This window comes from Myotis davidii, unplaced genomic scaffold, assembly GCF_000327345.1.
Source record: "Myotis davidii unplaced genomic scaffold, ASM32734v1 scaffold135, whole genome shotgun sequence".
NCBI classification, from domain to species: domain Eukaryota; kingdom Metazoa; phylum Chordata; class Mammalia; order Chiroptera; family Vespertilionidae; genus Myotis; species Myotis davidii.
The window spans coordinates 3,556,264-3,571,005 of NW_006289813.1; the positions used below are offsets into that span (position 1 = coordinate 3,556,264).

The 14,742-nt window shown below is 39.5% G+C and overlaps 1 protein-coding gene across 1 annotated transcript in view; it reads left to right on the forward strand.

Moving 5' to 3' along the window:
* The window catches only part of ADAMTS6 (ADAM metallopeptidase with thrombospondin type 1 motif 6), a 225,449-nt gene that overhangs the window by 201,020 nt on the left and 9,687 nt on the right, over nt 1-14,742 (forward strand). The window contains exons 22-23 of the mRNA XM_006762487.2: nt 2,479-2,655; nt 5,477-5,633. Of these exons, the coding sequence (XP_006762550.1) occupies nt 2,479-2,655; nt 5,477-5,633 (334 nt within the window). The remainder of the gene's footprint in view (nt 1-2,478; nt 2,656-5,476; nt 5,634-14,742) is intronic.

Consider the following 14,742-nt stretch of genomic DNA (forward strand, 5'->3'; position numbering starts at 1 on the left):
TGCCAGGGCAGGAACCATTTTTTCTTTTCTCCATCAGTGAAACCCCCCCGGTGCTTATGACAAAAAAAAAAAAGAGAAAGAAAAAAACAACAAAAAAAGCCAAATTACCTCGGTAGAAAATGGCTCTTCAGAAGCCTTTTGTGAAGCTAATGAAGCCACAGCTTTACCATTCCCTGTCATTCTAGCCTCACTGGGATCACCCATGCTATGTTGGACTTACATAGTTTTCTGTTTTTCCCTCTCTTGGCGTGTAACTTAAAAGCATACTGCGGGTGTGCTCCAGCAACCCCAGACCTTTCTTTTGATGTATTAGGATAGTTTCTTTAGACTCACAGAGCACCCACTGGAGTTACTCTTGGACAAGTGATGACCGGCATCATAATCAGTTGACTTTCTAGGACTTACTTTTGGGTAGTATTTCTTAAGAAGGATGGAAGGTGGGGGTGGGGAGATCTACTCAAAAGGGTCTGTGCTTTGTTTTGTAGACGACTATGATATCACCTTATTTATCCCAGGTTCCACTCTGGCCCCATAACTAAGTAAATGAAGCCCACCTCTCCAGACAAAACTCAGTCTAACCCCAAAACATTTAGCATTTCTATCCTTTACATGAGAGCCAAATTGTTTTCCCTGGTGTAGTTTCAAATTCTTTTTTCTTTTTCTGAAAAATGTGTTTTTGTTTCTTAATCATAGAAAAACAAAACCATAAATGCATTTCTCACAAAAAGCACTTCTTATATCCTACTGAGATGAAAAAAAATGACCTGGTCAGATTTTATTTTATTTTTATTTTTTTAAAATATATTTTATTGAGTTTTCCACAGAGAGGAGGGGAGAGGGATAGAGTTAGAAACATCTATGAGAAACATCGATCAGCTGCCTCCTGCATGGCCCCCACTGGGGATATGCCCGCAACCAAGGCACATGCCCCCGACTGGAATCGAACCCGGGACCCTTGAGTCTGCAGGCCGATGCTCTATCCACTGTGCAAAACTGGCCAGGGTGATCTGGTCAGATTTTAAATGTTAAGTTCTCATGATATGGCTTGGCTGGCATGGCTCAGTGGGTGTCAGCCTATTAACCAGGAGGTCACAGTTTGATTCCTAGTCAAGGGCACATCCCTGGGTTGCTTGCGGGCTCCATCTCCAGTAGGGGGCGTGCAGGAGGCAGCCCCTGGTGTGGGTTGTGCAGGAGGCAACTGATCAATGATTCTCTCTCAGCATTGATGGTTCTCTCTCTCTGTGTGTGTCTCTCTCTCCCTCCTCCCCCCTTCCTCTCTGAAATCAATAAAAAAATATTTTAAAAAAGACTGTCGTTCAATTTTATGCCCCCTTTCTCCCAGCCTAGTACCTATAGAAGAAGTGAAAACTCAGTCTAACCCCAAAACATTTAGCATTTCTATCCTTTACATGTGAGAGCCAAATTGTTTTCCCTGTTTTATTAAGTGAAAGATCTATAAACAGGTTCAAAATGTTGTAGGTAAGGTTCTCATGTGGCTGAGAGAAAGTACAGATTTTAAGGAATTGTTCAGACATGCAGGGGAGAAAGCTGGAGGACATGAGTCAGTCACTGTGTTAAGTAGGTGACTTAAGAACAGAGCACTCAGATTAACCTGGAGAAGAGGTAAATGATCGCCTTTCGGGCCTAGGAAGAAGCACCCTTTTCCTTAGTATGAATAGACTAATTCAACTAAGGAATAGTAAAATTCATTATGTTTAACTGATGGACAGGGAAGAGTCCAGAGGTTTTCTGTGCAATAAAACTTCATGTGTTCTTAGCTACCCCCTGTGAGAATACTCATGTAAATCAACTCCTCACTTAATTCACAAAGACAGGTTCTTGTGGTCTACTAATAACATAAGAATTTTCTTCAGAAGACTACACCCAGCAAATAGGAAACCAACAACTCCACATTCCAGAAATTAGCAGAATCTTATCATAGCTGAATGTGGCCAAGGATAGGGAGGAATCGAGGAATAAACCTACCCACAGTAAAAAAAGAAAATAAGTTAGCCAAGAAAAGCAAACTTTGGGTTTAGCTCTTCAAGACCTTAGGGGAAAAGATAAAAGTACTTCTGCTTAAAAACTTAGGGAATTTTTATAGCTGAAAGACTTTGCCTAGAATTTAGTGTGTACATGTACTGTATACGCCAGTGATGGCGAACCTATGACACGCGTGTCAGAGGTGACACGCGAACTCATTTTTTGGGTTGATTTTTCTTTGTTAAATGGCATTTAAATATATAAAATAAATATCAAAAATATGTCTTTGTTTTACTATGGTTGCGAAGAAAACTTTCTATATGTGGCACGGCACCAGAGTTAAGTTAGGGTTTTTCAAAATGCTGACACGCCGAGCTCAAAAGGTTCGCCATCACTGGCTATACCCTAACACATATTTACTTTAAGAAACACTTTCTTGGAATTGTCCTCTATCCTTTGACTGTCTTTGTTCATTAATATTTGCTTTCTTCCCAGTGCACTCCCAAGTGTGGTTCGGGATTCAAACATCGGATTGTTCTGTGCAAGAGCAGTGACCTTTCTAAAACGTTGTCAACTGCATACTGTCCACAGGAGAGCAAACCCTCTACCCGCATGCGCTGCAGTTTGGGCCGCTGCCCTCCTGCTCGCTGGGTGACAGGGGACTGGGGCCAGGTAAGGCAGTTGCACTGTGGTCTTCCCTGAGGCAGCACCTTGAGACACAGGTAGCAACATATAGAAATCGAGGTGAAAGGTATGAGTGTGGAACAATGCACAAACAGCAGCAGCCACCCATAGACACACTTAGCTATGTTTCTCCATACCTACACACTTCTCACTTCTATCAACTCCTTGGATCCTGACATTGTAACTTAAAATTAAAAGCAAAATAGTCTAGATGGCCAGAGATTTGAACAAGCTACCAAAACTTTGAGTTCTAATCCCAACTCTCTCAACTAATTGAAGAACCAGTCAGTTAACACCAGTGTCTTAATTTACCTACTTGCAAAGTAACTTCTTTTAGCCTCACAGAAAAGATATGGGGGTTTTGATTGACAGTCTTTGAAATGTCATTAATACTTATTCTTCAATGGATTTTTCTGATGGAGATTATGAATTGGGAAGCAAGTATAGGGCTTTTGGTATCCATTTTTATATTATACTCATTTCCAGTCTATGCTCCAATTCTTTTTTTTTTCTTTCTCATTTTTAAATTGTGTTATCTTACTGAAGGTACCTTAAATCCTTTAAAAGCAACTTGATATTTTTGCGCAGAAGGAAAGTTAAAGTATTGTTGTTCTTTAGTGTACAAAGGAAAATCTACTAGGTTACATTAAAAAATGACACTCCAGAAATTAAATTACTAGACTATCAAAGCTCTTTTCCTGTGATTTTATAGTTAACCTTGTAGTGAATCATTTTTTAATATCTGAGACCAAAATAAATCATAATGGCATCTAACTACACTGGTACCATTTTGTTTGTGCTCTGGGACTGCCATTACTCATTAAAAATGGCATTTCATAGAACTTGTTACCAAAATTCTGGCCAAAATTCAGTATTGCTAGAGTATAGCAGTATCTATAGACCTCTTCTATCACACTGGAGAGCAGGCAAAGATTTTCAGTCTCCATTAAGGCAAATTAATATACTTGCTCAGCCTTGTGAGGCGATAAAGGAAGTATGATCACAAAGTAATTAACATTTGCATTTGTATAGCAAATAATTAATGATTCGGTTTTCTATAACAGTATTTAGTTTAATTTACAAAGTGCTCAAGTGGAATACACATGAGCATTGTATGCAATTAAGTGTTTCATTGTAGAAGTAAGACAGTGTCACAATATATAACTGATAGTATACTATTAATGAATCTGAATGGGGAGTTGGAGGGATGGATGGATTGAACAAAAAAGAAAAAAGAAGAGAGAGTGAGCTCGTGGACATGGACAACAGTATGGTAATTGCCGGGGGGCGGGGGAGTGAGAGATAGAAGAGGGTGTAGGGGGAATAAATGATGATAGAAAAAAAATAAAATAAAAATAAGTATTTGCAAAAAAAAAGTATCAGTACAAACATGCTCTCATAATTTTTATTTAAACCAGGTAGGATTTCTTTCCTTATATATTCATCATTGTAATGCAACTGTTACATAAAGGCCCATTGAAAGTGTTTGCATGTTAGTGATTTCCTAGAATTTACAGTTATCAATTTGAGAATATTCTTTTAAATGTCCTTGGATCCTTTTCTTCTCATCCATATTTTCAATTCAGTTTCCTAAAATTGAAATTAACCAGTATAAAAAAAAGCAAAGATGCTCTAGTACATTTCTACAGTGCAGTTACTTGTCATTCTGTGTTAAGAACCATAAAGGTAAAAGTGTCTATGAATATCCTTGCAAGTTCTCTTTGTGCTTTGAGAGTTTTTGTAAATAAAACCAACAGGGCCTTGGTCTGTTTACCTTGTAAATATCCTAATGGCCTGTCTTGGCACCCGTTAGCTCCTCATCCCTTTGATCTCAAATCTCACAGGCTTTCTGGTATTTTGGAGGGCAGGCCCAAAGAATAGATCGAGGAATAAGATCGAGCTTCCTTCTTTAACCTGGACAGCTGATCAGTCCCAGCTGAAACTAAGCCGCTCAGAGAATAACTTCAATTCTGAAATAACAAAATTCCTGAATAGATATAAAGAGAGAGGGACACATGCTAATTGGCTAACACCAGACCGCTTCTCAGGTTTGTGAGGCTAATAGTACCTTAGAAAATTTGTGGTACTTATTTAAACTCTTTTAAAAATATATATTTTTATTGATTTCATAGAGGAAGGGAGCAGGAGAGAGAGAGATAGAAACATCAACCATGAGAGAAAAATCATTGATTGACTGCCTCCTGCATGCCCTCCACTGGGAATCGAGCCCACACCTGGGTATGTGCCCTGACTGGGAATCAAACCATGACCTCCTGGTTCATGGGTGGATGCTCAACCACTGAGCCATGCCGGCCGGGCACTCTCTCTCTTTTTTTTAACTGGCCATGTCACCAGGCCTCAGCAGTCACTGCGGTTACACTGAACTAATGCTTTGGACAGATTCAGAGCACACGAGTAGACCATCAGGTTCTTTGCCCACAAGCCTATGATAAATAGTGAGCAATAATGATGGCCTGGCCTGGTTATTCTACTTCATCATGAGAGTTTTCTTATTATACTCCTATTAGAGTTCACCAGCACTGCTTGGAACTGTGGAATACTAGTACAAGAAATCTTTATCTCTTGTCTTCTGGGAGCTATAATGCTTCCATTTTCTACGGTAATGACATGACCCTTGAGATTCCAGACCAATTCAAGAGTAGAATGACCTGATCATGCACCTCTCCAAGATGAACTGCATATGGGCTTTAAATGCAAATCTATGTGATATTTGAATTGACATAGTATCTTTTTACCTCCTGAAAATTGTTGAGATCAGTGTTTTGTTTCTCTCTGTCTTTGGGTTTAGTGTTCTGCTCAGTGTGGCCTTGGACAGCAAATGCGGATCGTGCAATGTCTCTCCTACACTGGACAGGCATCCAGTGACTGTCCGGAAACTGTGCGACCTTCATCGATGCAGCAGTGTGAAAGCAAATGTGACGGTACCCCTACTTCCAATACTGAAGGTGCGTTTCCCAAGAAGAGGCCTGGGGTCTCTAGTGACTCACGCATTCCCAGTGTTTGAAGAGCCCCATAAAAACAGTTTGTATAGAACATTTATGAAAGCTGTGTCTTTTCCTGACACTTTCCCTAACTGTATGACCTTCTTAAATCATTTAACCTTTCTGGAGTTAATTTTACTAATGTAAAAACATTCACACTTGTAAAGAATTTTTGTGAGTTTATTTGAGCCAAACTGTCAGCAATTCCAGGAAGCAGAATCTCAATGTATTGGGATAATGCTCCAGAGAATGGCAGTTTTTCACCTTGTTTTATACATTACAATCAAAGGTGGAGAACTAAGTGGGTTACATGAAATCCATTGGTGATAGATTAGGGAAGCAGGAGAAAGCAAGGGGGGAGAGGAGGGGGTTTGGATACAATGAGGGGGCGGTCCTCTGGGATTGAATACAAAGTAAAATGATAGACACCTACTGGATAATTAACGCTCAACTATTAGCATGATGACAATAACTGTAGGGATTTGTGGTATCTGTCCTGGTACCCAGGTGCATTTGGTTGTGCCCTGAGGGTTCTGGAAAAAGGGAAGCTGCAAATTACCCTGAGTTTTCACAGGTATGTTATCTTAGGTACAAAAAGACAATAGGTAAAGATCAAAGTTCATCTTTGTCAAGGGAGATACTGGCCTAGGACATGACTAGCCCGCATAAGTGCTTTTTAATGACAGGTTTTTATTTTCAGACCATCCTTTGTTACTTTAGGTCTTTGAGTTTGCAAGATTGCCAAGCAGGCCTTCCCTGAGCTTGTCAGGTTAGCACGTGGCCTCTTTCATCCACACTGATCTATATAATGAGAGATCGGAGTGGATAATCTCTAAGGTCGCATCCAACCTAGCATTCTGTGTTCGCCTGGTGCTAGAAATATAGAGACGGTTTCTAATGAACCATGCTTAAGAGTGAAAACTTGTGTTTCTGTTTGGATATAACTATGGCTCTCTGCCATCATGAAGATGAAAAGTCATGCTTGTTATACTTATAATGAAAGCATATGTTGAAACTACTTATGTTTCAAATGCTAATTTTCTCATTGTAGGAAAGTAGAAAAGATAATTACATAGCAGTTTTTAATAGAAGGGCAAAGGTCTTTAGACTCTGAAATTTCTCTTTGTTACTTATTGGGAAATTTCTTTACTAACAACAGATGGCCACCCAAATCCTAAAACTTCTTCAATCTTTAATTAACTATACTTTATTTACTCAGTTAGATATTTATTTGAAATTTCCTGAATGCTACTATGTGCAAGGCACTATAACAGAAACTGGGGTGTATAGAGACAAATATGGCATAGTGAGGAAGGTCAGACTGCCTTCTCATATGAAAATAGAGGCATGATCAAATACATACACATGAACATCTGAAGCCATGAATTTAAATTGTGTTGGAATCCCAGCTCTAGGGCTCTGCTTGAAAAACAAAGTAAAACAAATAAATAACTACCCTAACTATAGTCATTAATATTTTTCAAATGAAAATTATATTCTCATAAACCTGTTAAAAAGAGATATATTCCTTTTGACCAGCTTTATTCAGTTAGAAGGATTTTCTTTAAATCCTATTTTTAATGGTTCCATAGGAATTTGATTTTAGAAAAGACCAATCATCTTGCATGACAGAATGCAGAAACGTTGTGTCTTTACAAATGCTCTGGTTTTTATATCAGAATCTCAACACAATATACCTCTTGTATAACTCTCTCAAAGAAATATAGCCTAATCTTTCATTAGTTCAAAGTTACAGTGTTAATTTGCAAAATCTCTGGCTCTAAATAATCTAAATAAAAATATCTTCTATAGGACTGCAGCAAGTAACTTTTTTTTTTTTTGCAAATAACTTTTATCCATTGTAAATTATTAGTGATCAATCACATGGATTTGGGAATCAGTTTTTCTACCAGAGTTGGAAGATAAACATTAAGGTGGAAGAGAGTATATATTTATAATATTAAATTAGTTTCTGTTGGGTATTATGGTAGGCCCTTCATATTTATTACCCATCTTATATATCTCATACATAAATACCTGTGAGAGAGAGAGAGTGTGTGTGTGTGCGTGTGCGTGCGTGTGTGTGTGTGTGTGTGAGAGAGAGAGAGTGTGTGTGTGTGTGTGAGTGTGTGTGTGTGTGTCTGTGTGTGTAAGAGAGAAAGACATGGTGTGTGCGTGTGAATATCATTTGTAACTTCACTTCTTTCTGCCTTAAAGAAATTATCTTAAAATGGATAGATGCTAATGTGATGTTACTACGATTATTTAGAGAAACATCTCATAATCATTTAATCTGGCTGGACAAATAACCTTTTATTATATTAATCTGAAATAAGCAGTTAAGACAATATTTTTAGTCTTTTCGGTAAAGGAGGGAACTTTTAGCAAATTTATTAATTCTATAATGTATGACTAATCTCAGAATTGTTATTCCCCTAAAGCTGTTGACGTTTAAAAGAGGATCACTCTTTTACAAAACTAGAACTGAAGTACAAACAATATGTCTGTTATAACTTGTTTTGTGATCTCTTTAGATTCCCATTAGCATACATTGAATATATTTAAATACCTGAAACTACCTGTTTATTTAACAGCAGCTAATTATTGAGTGCTTGCTGTGGCCTACTGCTGCCATTCATTATGGAAAATTCAAATACATTTATAAGTTCATAGTCTTATAGAGAATAAACTTTGAAAAAAGGGGTGGTGGTGGAACGTGTTATATGGAGGTTTACACCGTGCTGAAAGCACTCAAATGAAGGACCAATGACTTTATTTAACCTTTAAATGAGGCAAGCTTCATAAACTAAGTGCTCTGTGAGCCAGCCATTTGTGTAGTTGGAAAAACCCACAGTTTACCCTGGGAATCAGTTGAGTTTAATCATAAACTATCATTCATGGACATAAAAATGGGCAGATAACATGGCTTTGAGAGAGAAGAGGCTGTTACATGAAAGAAATGGGAGAGTGACCAGCTATAGTTTCTGAGAATCGGATCAGGGAGACAAAAATGCCTCTTACTAAGAGAAGGTTGGGAAGAACGTCCAGTAGTCTAGGAAGGATCAGATTCTGGTTAAGGCAGGAAGGTAGAAGAGGACCCCATTTCCCCAGCAGAATTTGGTTCCCTTGACTCTTAGAGGCTACTGAGAAACTAGTTTAACTCTACCTCAAGCAAGACAGGGAGGCATAAGGGATATTTCTTGGGATCTAAAATACTGTCTTTCCCCTGTGTGGAGTCATTCTCCCATACCACAGATGCCATCTCTCTTGGGTAGAACACTCCCTTTCATATGGCATCAACCTGGGGGAAAGCAATACCCTCACCCTCTGGACTTCCTATCCCACAGTGTGGAGTTCACTCCCTGCTGAGGAGTCAGCTGCCTGGGCCAGGGTCTAGAGGGTTGAGCAGACTCAGGTGGTCTCAGTGACTGAGTGATGTGGCTTTGGAGTGAGGGACATTCCCCCCATTTCCCTGTGAACCTGACTGGTGCTTCCCCATCATGGGAGATCCATAAGCCAGAAGAGATTGGCATTAAATATTCAAAGTGATGAAAAGCAAGGACCTACAACCAAGACTACCCAGAAAGGCTATCATTTAAAATTGAAAGAAAAACAGAGTTTCCCAGTTAGGAAAAACACTAAAGGAGTTTGTTACCACCAAACCAGTATTACAAAAAATATTAAAGGGCCTTCTTAAAGAAGAAGCAGAAGAAGAAGAAGAAGAAGAAGAAGAAGAAGAAGAAGAAGAAGAAGAAGAAGAAGAAGAAGAAGGAGGCGGCAAGAGGAGAAGAAAGAATACACCTCACAAAGAAGAAGAAGAAGAAGAAAGGCATGGTTAAAAAGAATAAAATGGCAATAAATATGTATCTATCAATAATCACTTTATGTAAATGATTTAAATGCCTGAATTAAAAGACAGTGTAGCAGAATGGATAAGAAAACAAGACCCATATATATGCTGTCAACAAGAGACCCATCTCAGAATGAAAGATACCCATAGAATAAAAGCACAGGGAGAAAAAGATATTGCATGTAAATGGAAAGGAAAAAATGCTGAGATAGCAATATTTATATCTGACAAAATAGACCTCTAAATGAAGACTATAGTAAAAGACAAAGAAATACACTACATATTAATAAAGGGAGCAATCCAACAAGAGGATATAACCCTTGTAAACATGTATGCATCCAACATAGGAGCACCTAAATGTGTAAAGCAAAACAACCCAAGTGCCCATCAGTAGATGAAGGGATAAAAAGTTTTGGGACATTTACAATATGGAATACTATGCAGCTGTAAAAATGAGGACTCTCTTATACTTTGGGACAGCATGGATGGACCTGGAAAATACTATGCTAAGTGAAATAAGCCAAATCGAGAAAGGCAAATATCATATGATCTCACTTATTTGTGGAATCTAGTGAACAAAATGAATTGACCAACAAAATAAGACCCAAAGGAGGGAGGCATGGAACAGACTGACATACCTCAATGTGGGTTGGGGGGACAAGAAGAGATAAACCAAAGAACTTACATGCTTATATGCATAGCCCATGGACATAAGCAATAGGGTAGTGGAGGCCTGGCCAGGGGGTGTGCGGGGGTTGGGGGGAGAGGCTGGGAGGAGGGGGAAAAAGGAGATGACAATGGGAGATATCTATAATACTATCAACAATAAAAAATATATTTAAAAAAAGAAATACAAAGTTAAACACTGGGATACAAAGACCAAAAGCCAAAATTCCTGCCCTCAAGGAGTCCACAGTCTCATGAGGGAGGCCAGTGTACCAAGTTTCAGCTGGAAGGTTGGAGAGATTATGAGTAGACCACAGCTACCCTGAGATTGCATAATAATAATAATAATAAAATGCATCCATAAAAAAATTTTTTTGATGGACAGAAAAAGAGAGATTGACAATACAGTTAGAGTAAGGGATTTTAACACCCCACTGACATCAATGGCTAGAATGTCCAGACAGAAAATCGACAAGGAAACAGTGACCTTAACTGACACACTAGGTCAGCTGTATTTAATTGATATCTTCAGAGCATTTCACCCCAAAACAACAGAAAATATATTTTTTTCAAGTATCCCACAGCCAAGTTGAACACCCTTCATCTGGGTTCTAGCATTAACATTTTACTGAACTTGCTTTATCTATCTGTCCATCCCTCAAGGTAAAGGTTTTTAGATAATATGATCCATTTATTCAACCATTAATTAATTTACTTATCAAACATATCAAACATACCTACTGTGTGCCAGGGAAAGATACTATGAAAGGAATATGACAAGGTCCAGGTGGAGCGCAGTTTAGAAAGGGTGGCAACATGCAAATAAATAATCATCACCATATGGGCAGTAGTGTTACAGGGGTGGAAAGAAGCTACCAGGAGTCTACAGAGGACGGGGTAATCAGCAGAGTATCATGGAGAAAGCAAGCTTAAGCAGGGCACTGGAAGGTATGAGACAGTTTGCCAAGAAGACGTTGAGATTCTGGGGATTCCTGGCAGAGGACAAGAGTATGCAGGCATGGTGGTGTGGAAGATGTTCAACATGGCTGTCATGGGCTGGCCAATGAGCAGCCGTGGAAATGAAGCTACAAAGAGAGAGCGGGGGACTTAGTTTTGGAGGGTCCTGCATGCAGAAGGAAGTTAGGACACTCTGCCTACAAGTTCTAGGAAACAAGTACAGGAAGTTGGAAAAGATACACTTAGGATGGCAAGAGTGTCAAGGGGCTGAGAGAGGGCAGCCTTGTGTGGGAGAAGAGTTAGAAAGTTGTTCTAAGATACCAGGGTAGAGATGATGAAGTCTTGCATTAAGGCAGATAGAGTAGGGGTCAAAAGGAGGGTAACAAATTGAAAATAAAGAAAATGAATAGAAAGGAGAATAAAAAGAACCTGATGCACAAGTAGACATGGAGGTGGTCAGTATGACCCCCAAGTTTCAGATTCACTCATTAATCAGGGTACTTTTAATCATGATAAGGAATGTAGGCATCTATAGGGAAATTAAGCACCTTTGTATCTCAAAGGCATCATAAAATAATGGAATTTGAGGGGCAGGAGTTGGGGGCTGGGTGAGAAGGGTGAAGGGATTAAGAAAAAAAAACTCATGGACACAGACAACTGTGTGATGATTGCTAGAGGGAAGAGGGGATGGAGGGAGTTGAGGGTAAAGGGGGGATAAATGGTGATGGAAGGAGACTTGACTTGGGGTGGTGAGCACACAATGTAATATCCAGATGATGTATTGCAGAATTGTACACCTGAAACCTATGTAACTTTATTAACCAATGTCGCCCCAATAAATTCAATTTAAAAAGTAAAAAACAATAAAAAAATAAATAATGGAGAGAAGTTGAAGAAATGGAGGGAGGTTAAGCAACAAAAGACAGAGAGTAAGAGAAAGAAAATCAGAAGTGTAGCATCTCCAGATGATGTATTGCAGAATTGTACACCTGAAACCTATATAACTTTATTAACCAATGTCACCCCAATAAATTCAATTAAAAAAGTAAAAAACAATAAAAAATTAAATAATGGAGAGAAATTGAAGAAATGGAGGGAGGTTAAACAACAGAAGACAGAGAGTAAGAGAAAGAAAATCAGAAGTGTAGCATCACAAAATGAAAAGTCAATAGTAGGAAGGAAATAGGAGGAGGAAGAAGGGAGATAAAATCTGCCATGTTCCACATCTGCTTTAGTTTTCTATTCCTGAAAGCCTTCAGCTGAGAGTTAAAGCACTATAGGCTTGATCTTGACAGACTGCCACTGGCGAGGGTAACACGGCGGTGCTGCCGAGAGTGAATTATAGGCATGCTGGGTATCACTGCATTTGAAATACTACTCAGAGTAATTTTTTAAAGTACATCTGGCAGCTGGGACTAGCCTACTCCAGCTCACCTGAAATTCTACCCCAAATGCCATTTTATTCATCTTGATGCAGTTTCAAGTTCCCTTGTAGTTTATATGATGAGTCTTTTCAGCTTCTCAGTAGCACAAGGCACTCTGTCATCTAGTATTTATTGCTGCCAGGTAATGATTTGTGGCGCGTTTTTGTGAGCTGGTAACCAACCCAGGAAAGGTGTGGCTAGTGTGCATTGGTTTCGCAGCCCAGCTGTCTAACGGTGGCTTTGGTGGGTCTCAGTCTCCCTCAGGGAAATTACTCTGAGAAAACCTGGGAAGCTCCAGAAATCTCACAAAATTTCTAGGACAAAACATCTGCTGAATTTGGGTTTTTAAATGGCATCTGATACATTAAAATCAGTGAAAGGAATGGTGAAAGCGAAGACTTTGATTTCAAGGAGGTGAGGTAGACCTGTTTTTTTTCTTTGCCATTTTAAAGAGCTCATGATCCCCCTTAGCATTCTGGTACACAATCCTGGATGTCTGGTTTAGCGGGAACTCTGGATTTGTGTTGGGGTCATACCACCTCGAGGTTAATGTAGGTGGCAACCAGGGAATGAGACAGGGTAAAAAGAATCTGAGAAAGCGAAGAGAAAGGAGAGGCTTAGTCTGGTAGGATGAAATAGGAATAAAGTTCCGTAGTTGATACCACCCTGCTTTGAGAATAAAAAGTTAGTGTACTGTTTTCAGTACGAATAATATCAAATTCCCAAGCACAACTTATTTCATCCTTTTCCCATCTGAATATGTAAAATATCCAGGGCTCAAGTACAATTTTATTAGGAAAAGTACACTGAGTTCACATCCCCACCCATACCACACATGCACAGGCAATGCCTTTGCTATCTCCCTTCTCACCAAGCTCTGAATCTCCATGGACAGGTTGATATCCAAAGGTAGATCCCTGGGTGCTTACGTCATGACTTCTACTCACTGTGTTCTTTCTCTGAATATAATAAACAATGTACAGGTACAGAGGGCACATTGTCCAAAGAAAGATGCCAAATGGTCCAACTGGGTCATGGGAAGATATGTCCCTGTGTATCCCAGCTCACTCCAAGGATACAATTTAGGCAGGCTTTGCAATGTTTTACAAGTTAAATACAAAAGCACTGCATTTTGGGAGTTGTCCTTGTACTCCATGGACAAAGACAAGCCATCAGAGTCACAATGAATCTGAATCTATCGGCATCCTAAATTCATAAGCCTCCGTTCAGTATGAGTATTTTGAAACTATGTCTTTTAGATCCAGGTTTTGAAAGATTAATGTAAAGCACCTGGGGGAAAAACCCACTGGAATATCAATGATAAGTAGAGTCATGTGTTGCCTGTGAAACAGGTTGTCTAATTTTTATCATTCAACTCTACCAAAACCCAGATTACTATTTAGACCCACTCCAGGATACGTGGCAAGTTACTTAAGACTCTAGGAATGGTTCTAGTTCATATTGCAGGGCCTAGTGGCTGGCTTTTATTCCTGGATATATTCCCAAGTCTCCCTAAGAAGAATTTAGGGTTTCTTCTTAAGTTGTCATTCCCACCAGAAGTCTCTGGCCCTGGGTAAAGTGAAACTTTATTTTTGGATTGGGGAGATTATGTAAAAAAGAAAAAAAAGGAGAGACTAGTTAGAGCATCAAAATATTTCCTAGAAACCACAGAGTAGGGACCTCTCACCCTTCCAGCAGCCTCACGAGAAAAGGCGAATACTTAACTATACATGATGATGGTAGAGGAGAAAATCGGGCTCCTTCCTTCATCTTAACGTCCTTGACTCTCCTGGCTCAGAATCCACTACTTAAAAAGCAGTAGACATGTGTATCGTATGAAGAAAATAGGATAGTAAAAACCAAATCTTCAAAATATATCAATTACAGAGATTTTATTACAAAAGATTCTACCTCAACTAAAGGATTCCTTTCAATAGATCTCCTAGTCTAATTAATTATTTTCAGACTAGAGGCCCAGTGCACAAAAATTTGTGCACTCGGTGGGGAGGAGGGGTCCTCAGCCCAGCCTGTGCCCTCTCACAGACTGGGACCCTTTGGGAGATAACACCCTGCTGGCTTAGGCCTGCTCCCGGGTGGCAGAGGGCAGGCCCAATCCCTAGGTGCAGCCCCTGGTTCGGGCTCAGGCAGGGCCAATTGGGGGGTTGGGGCACTGCCC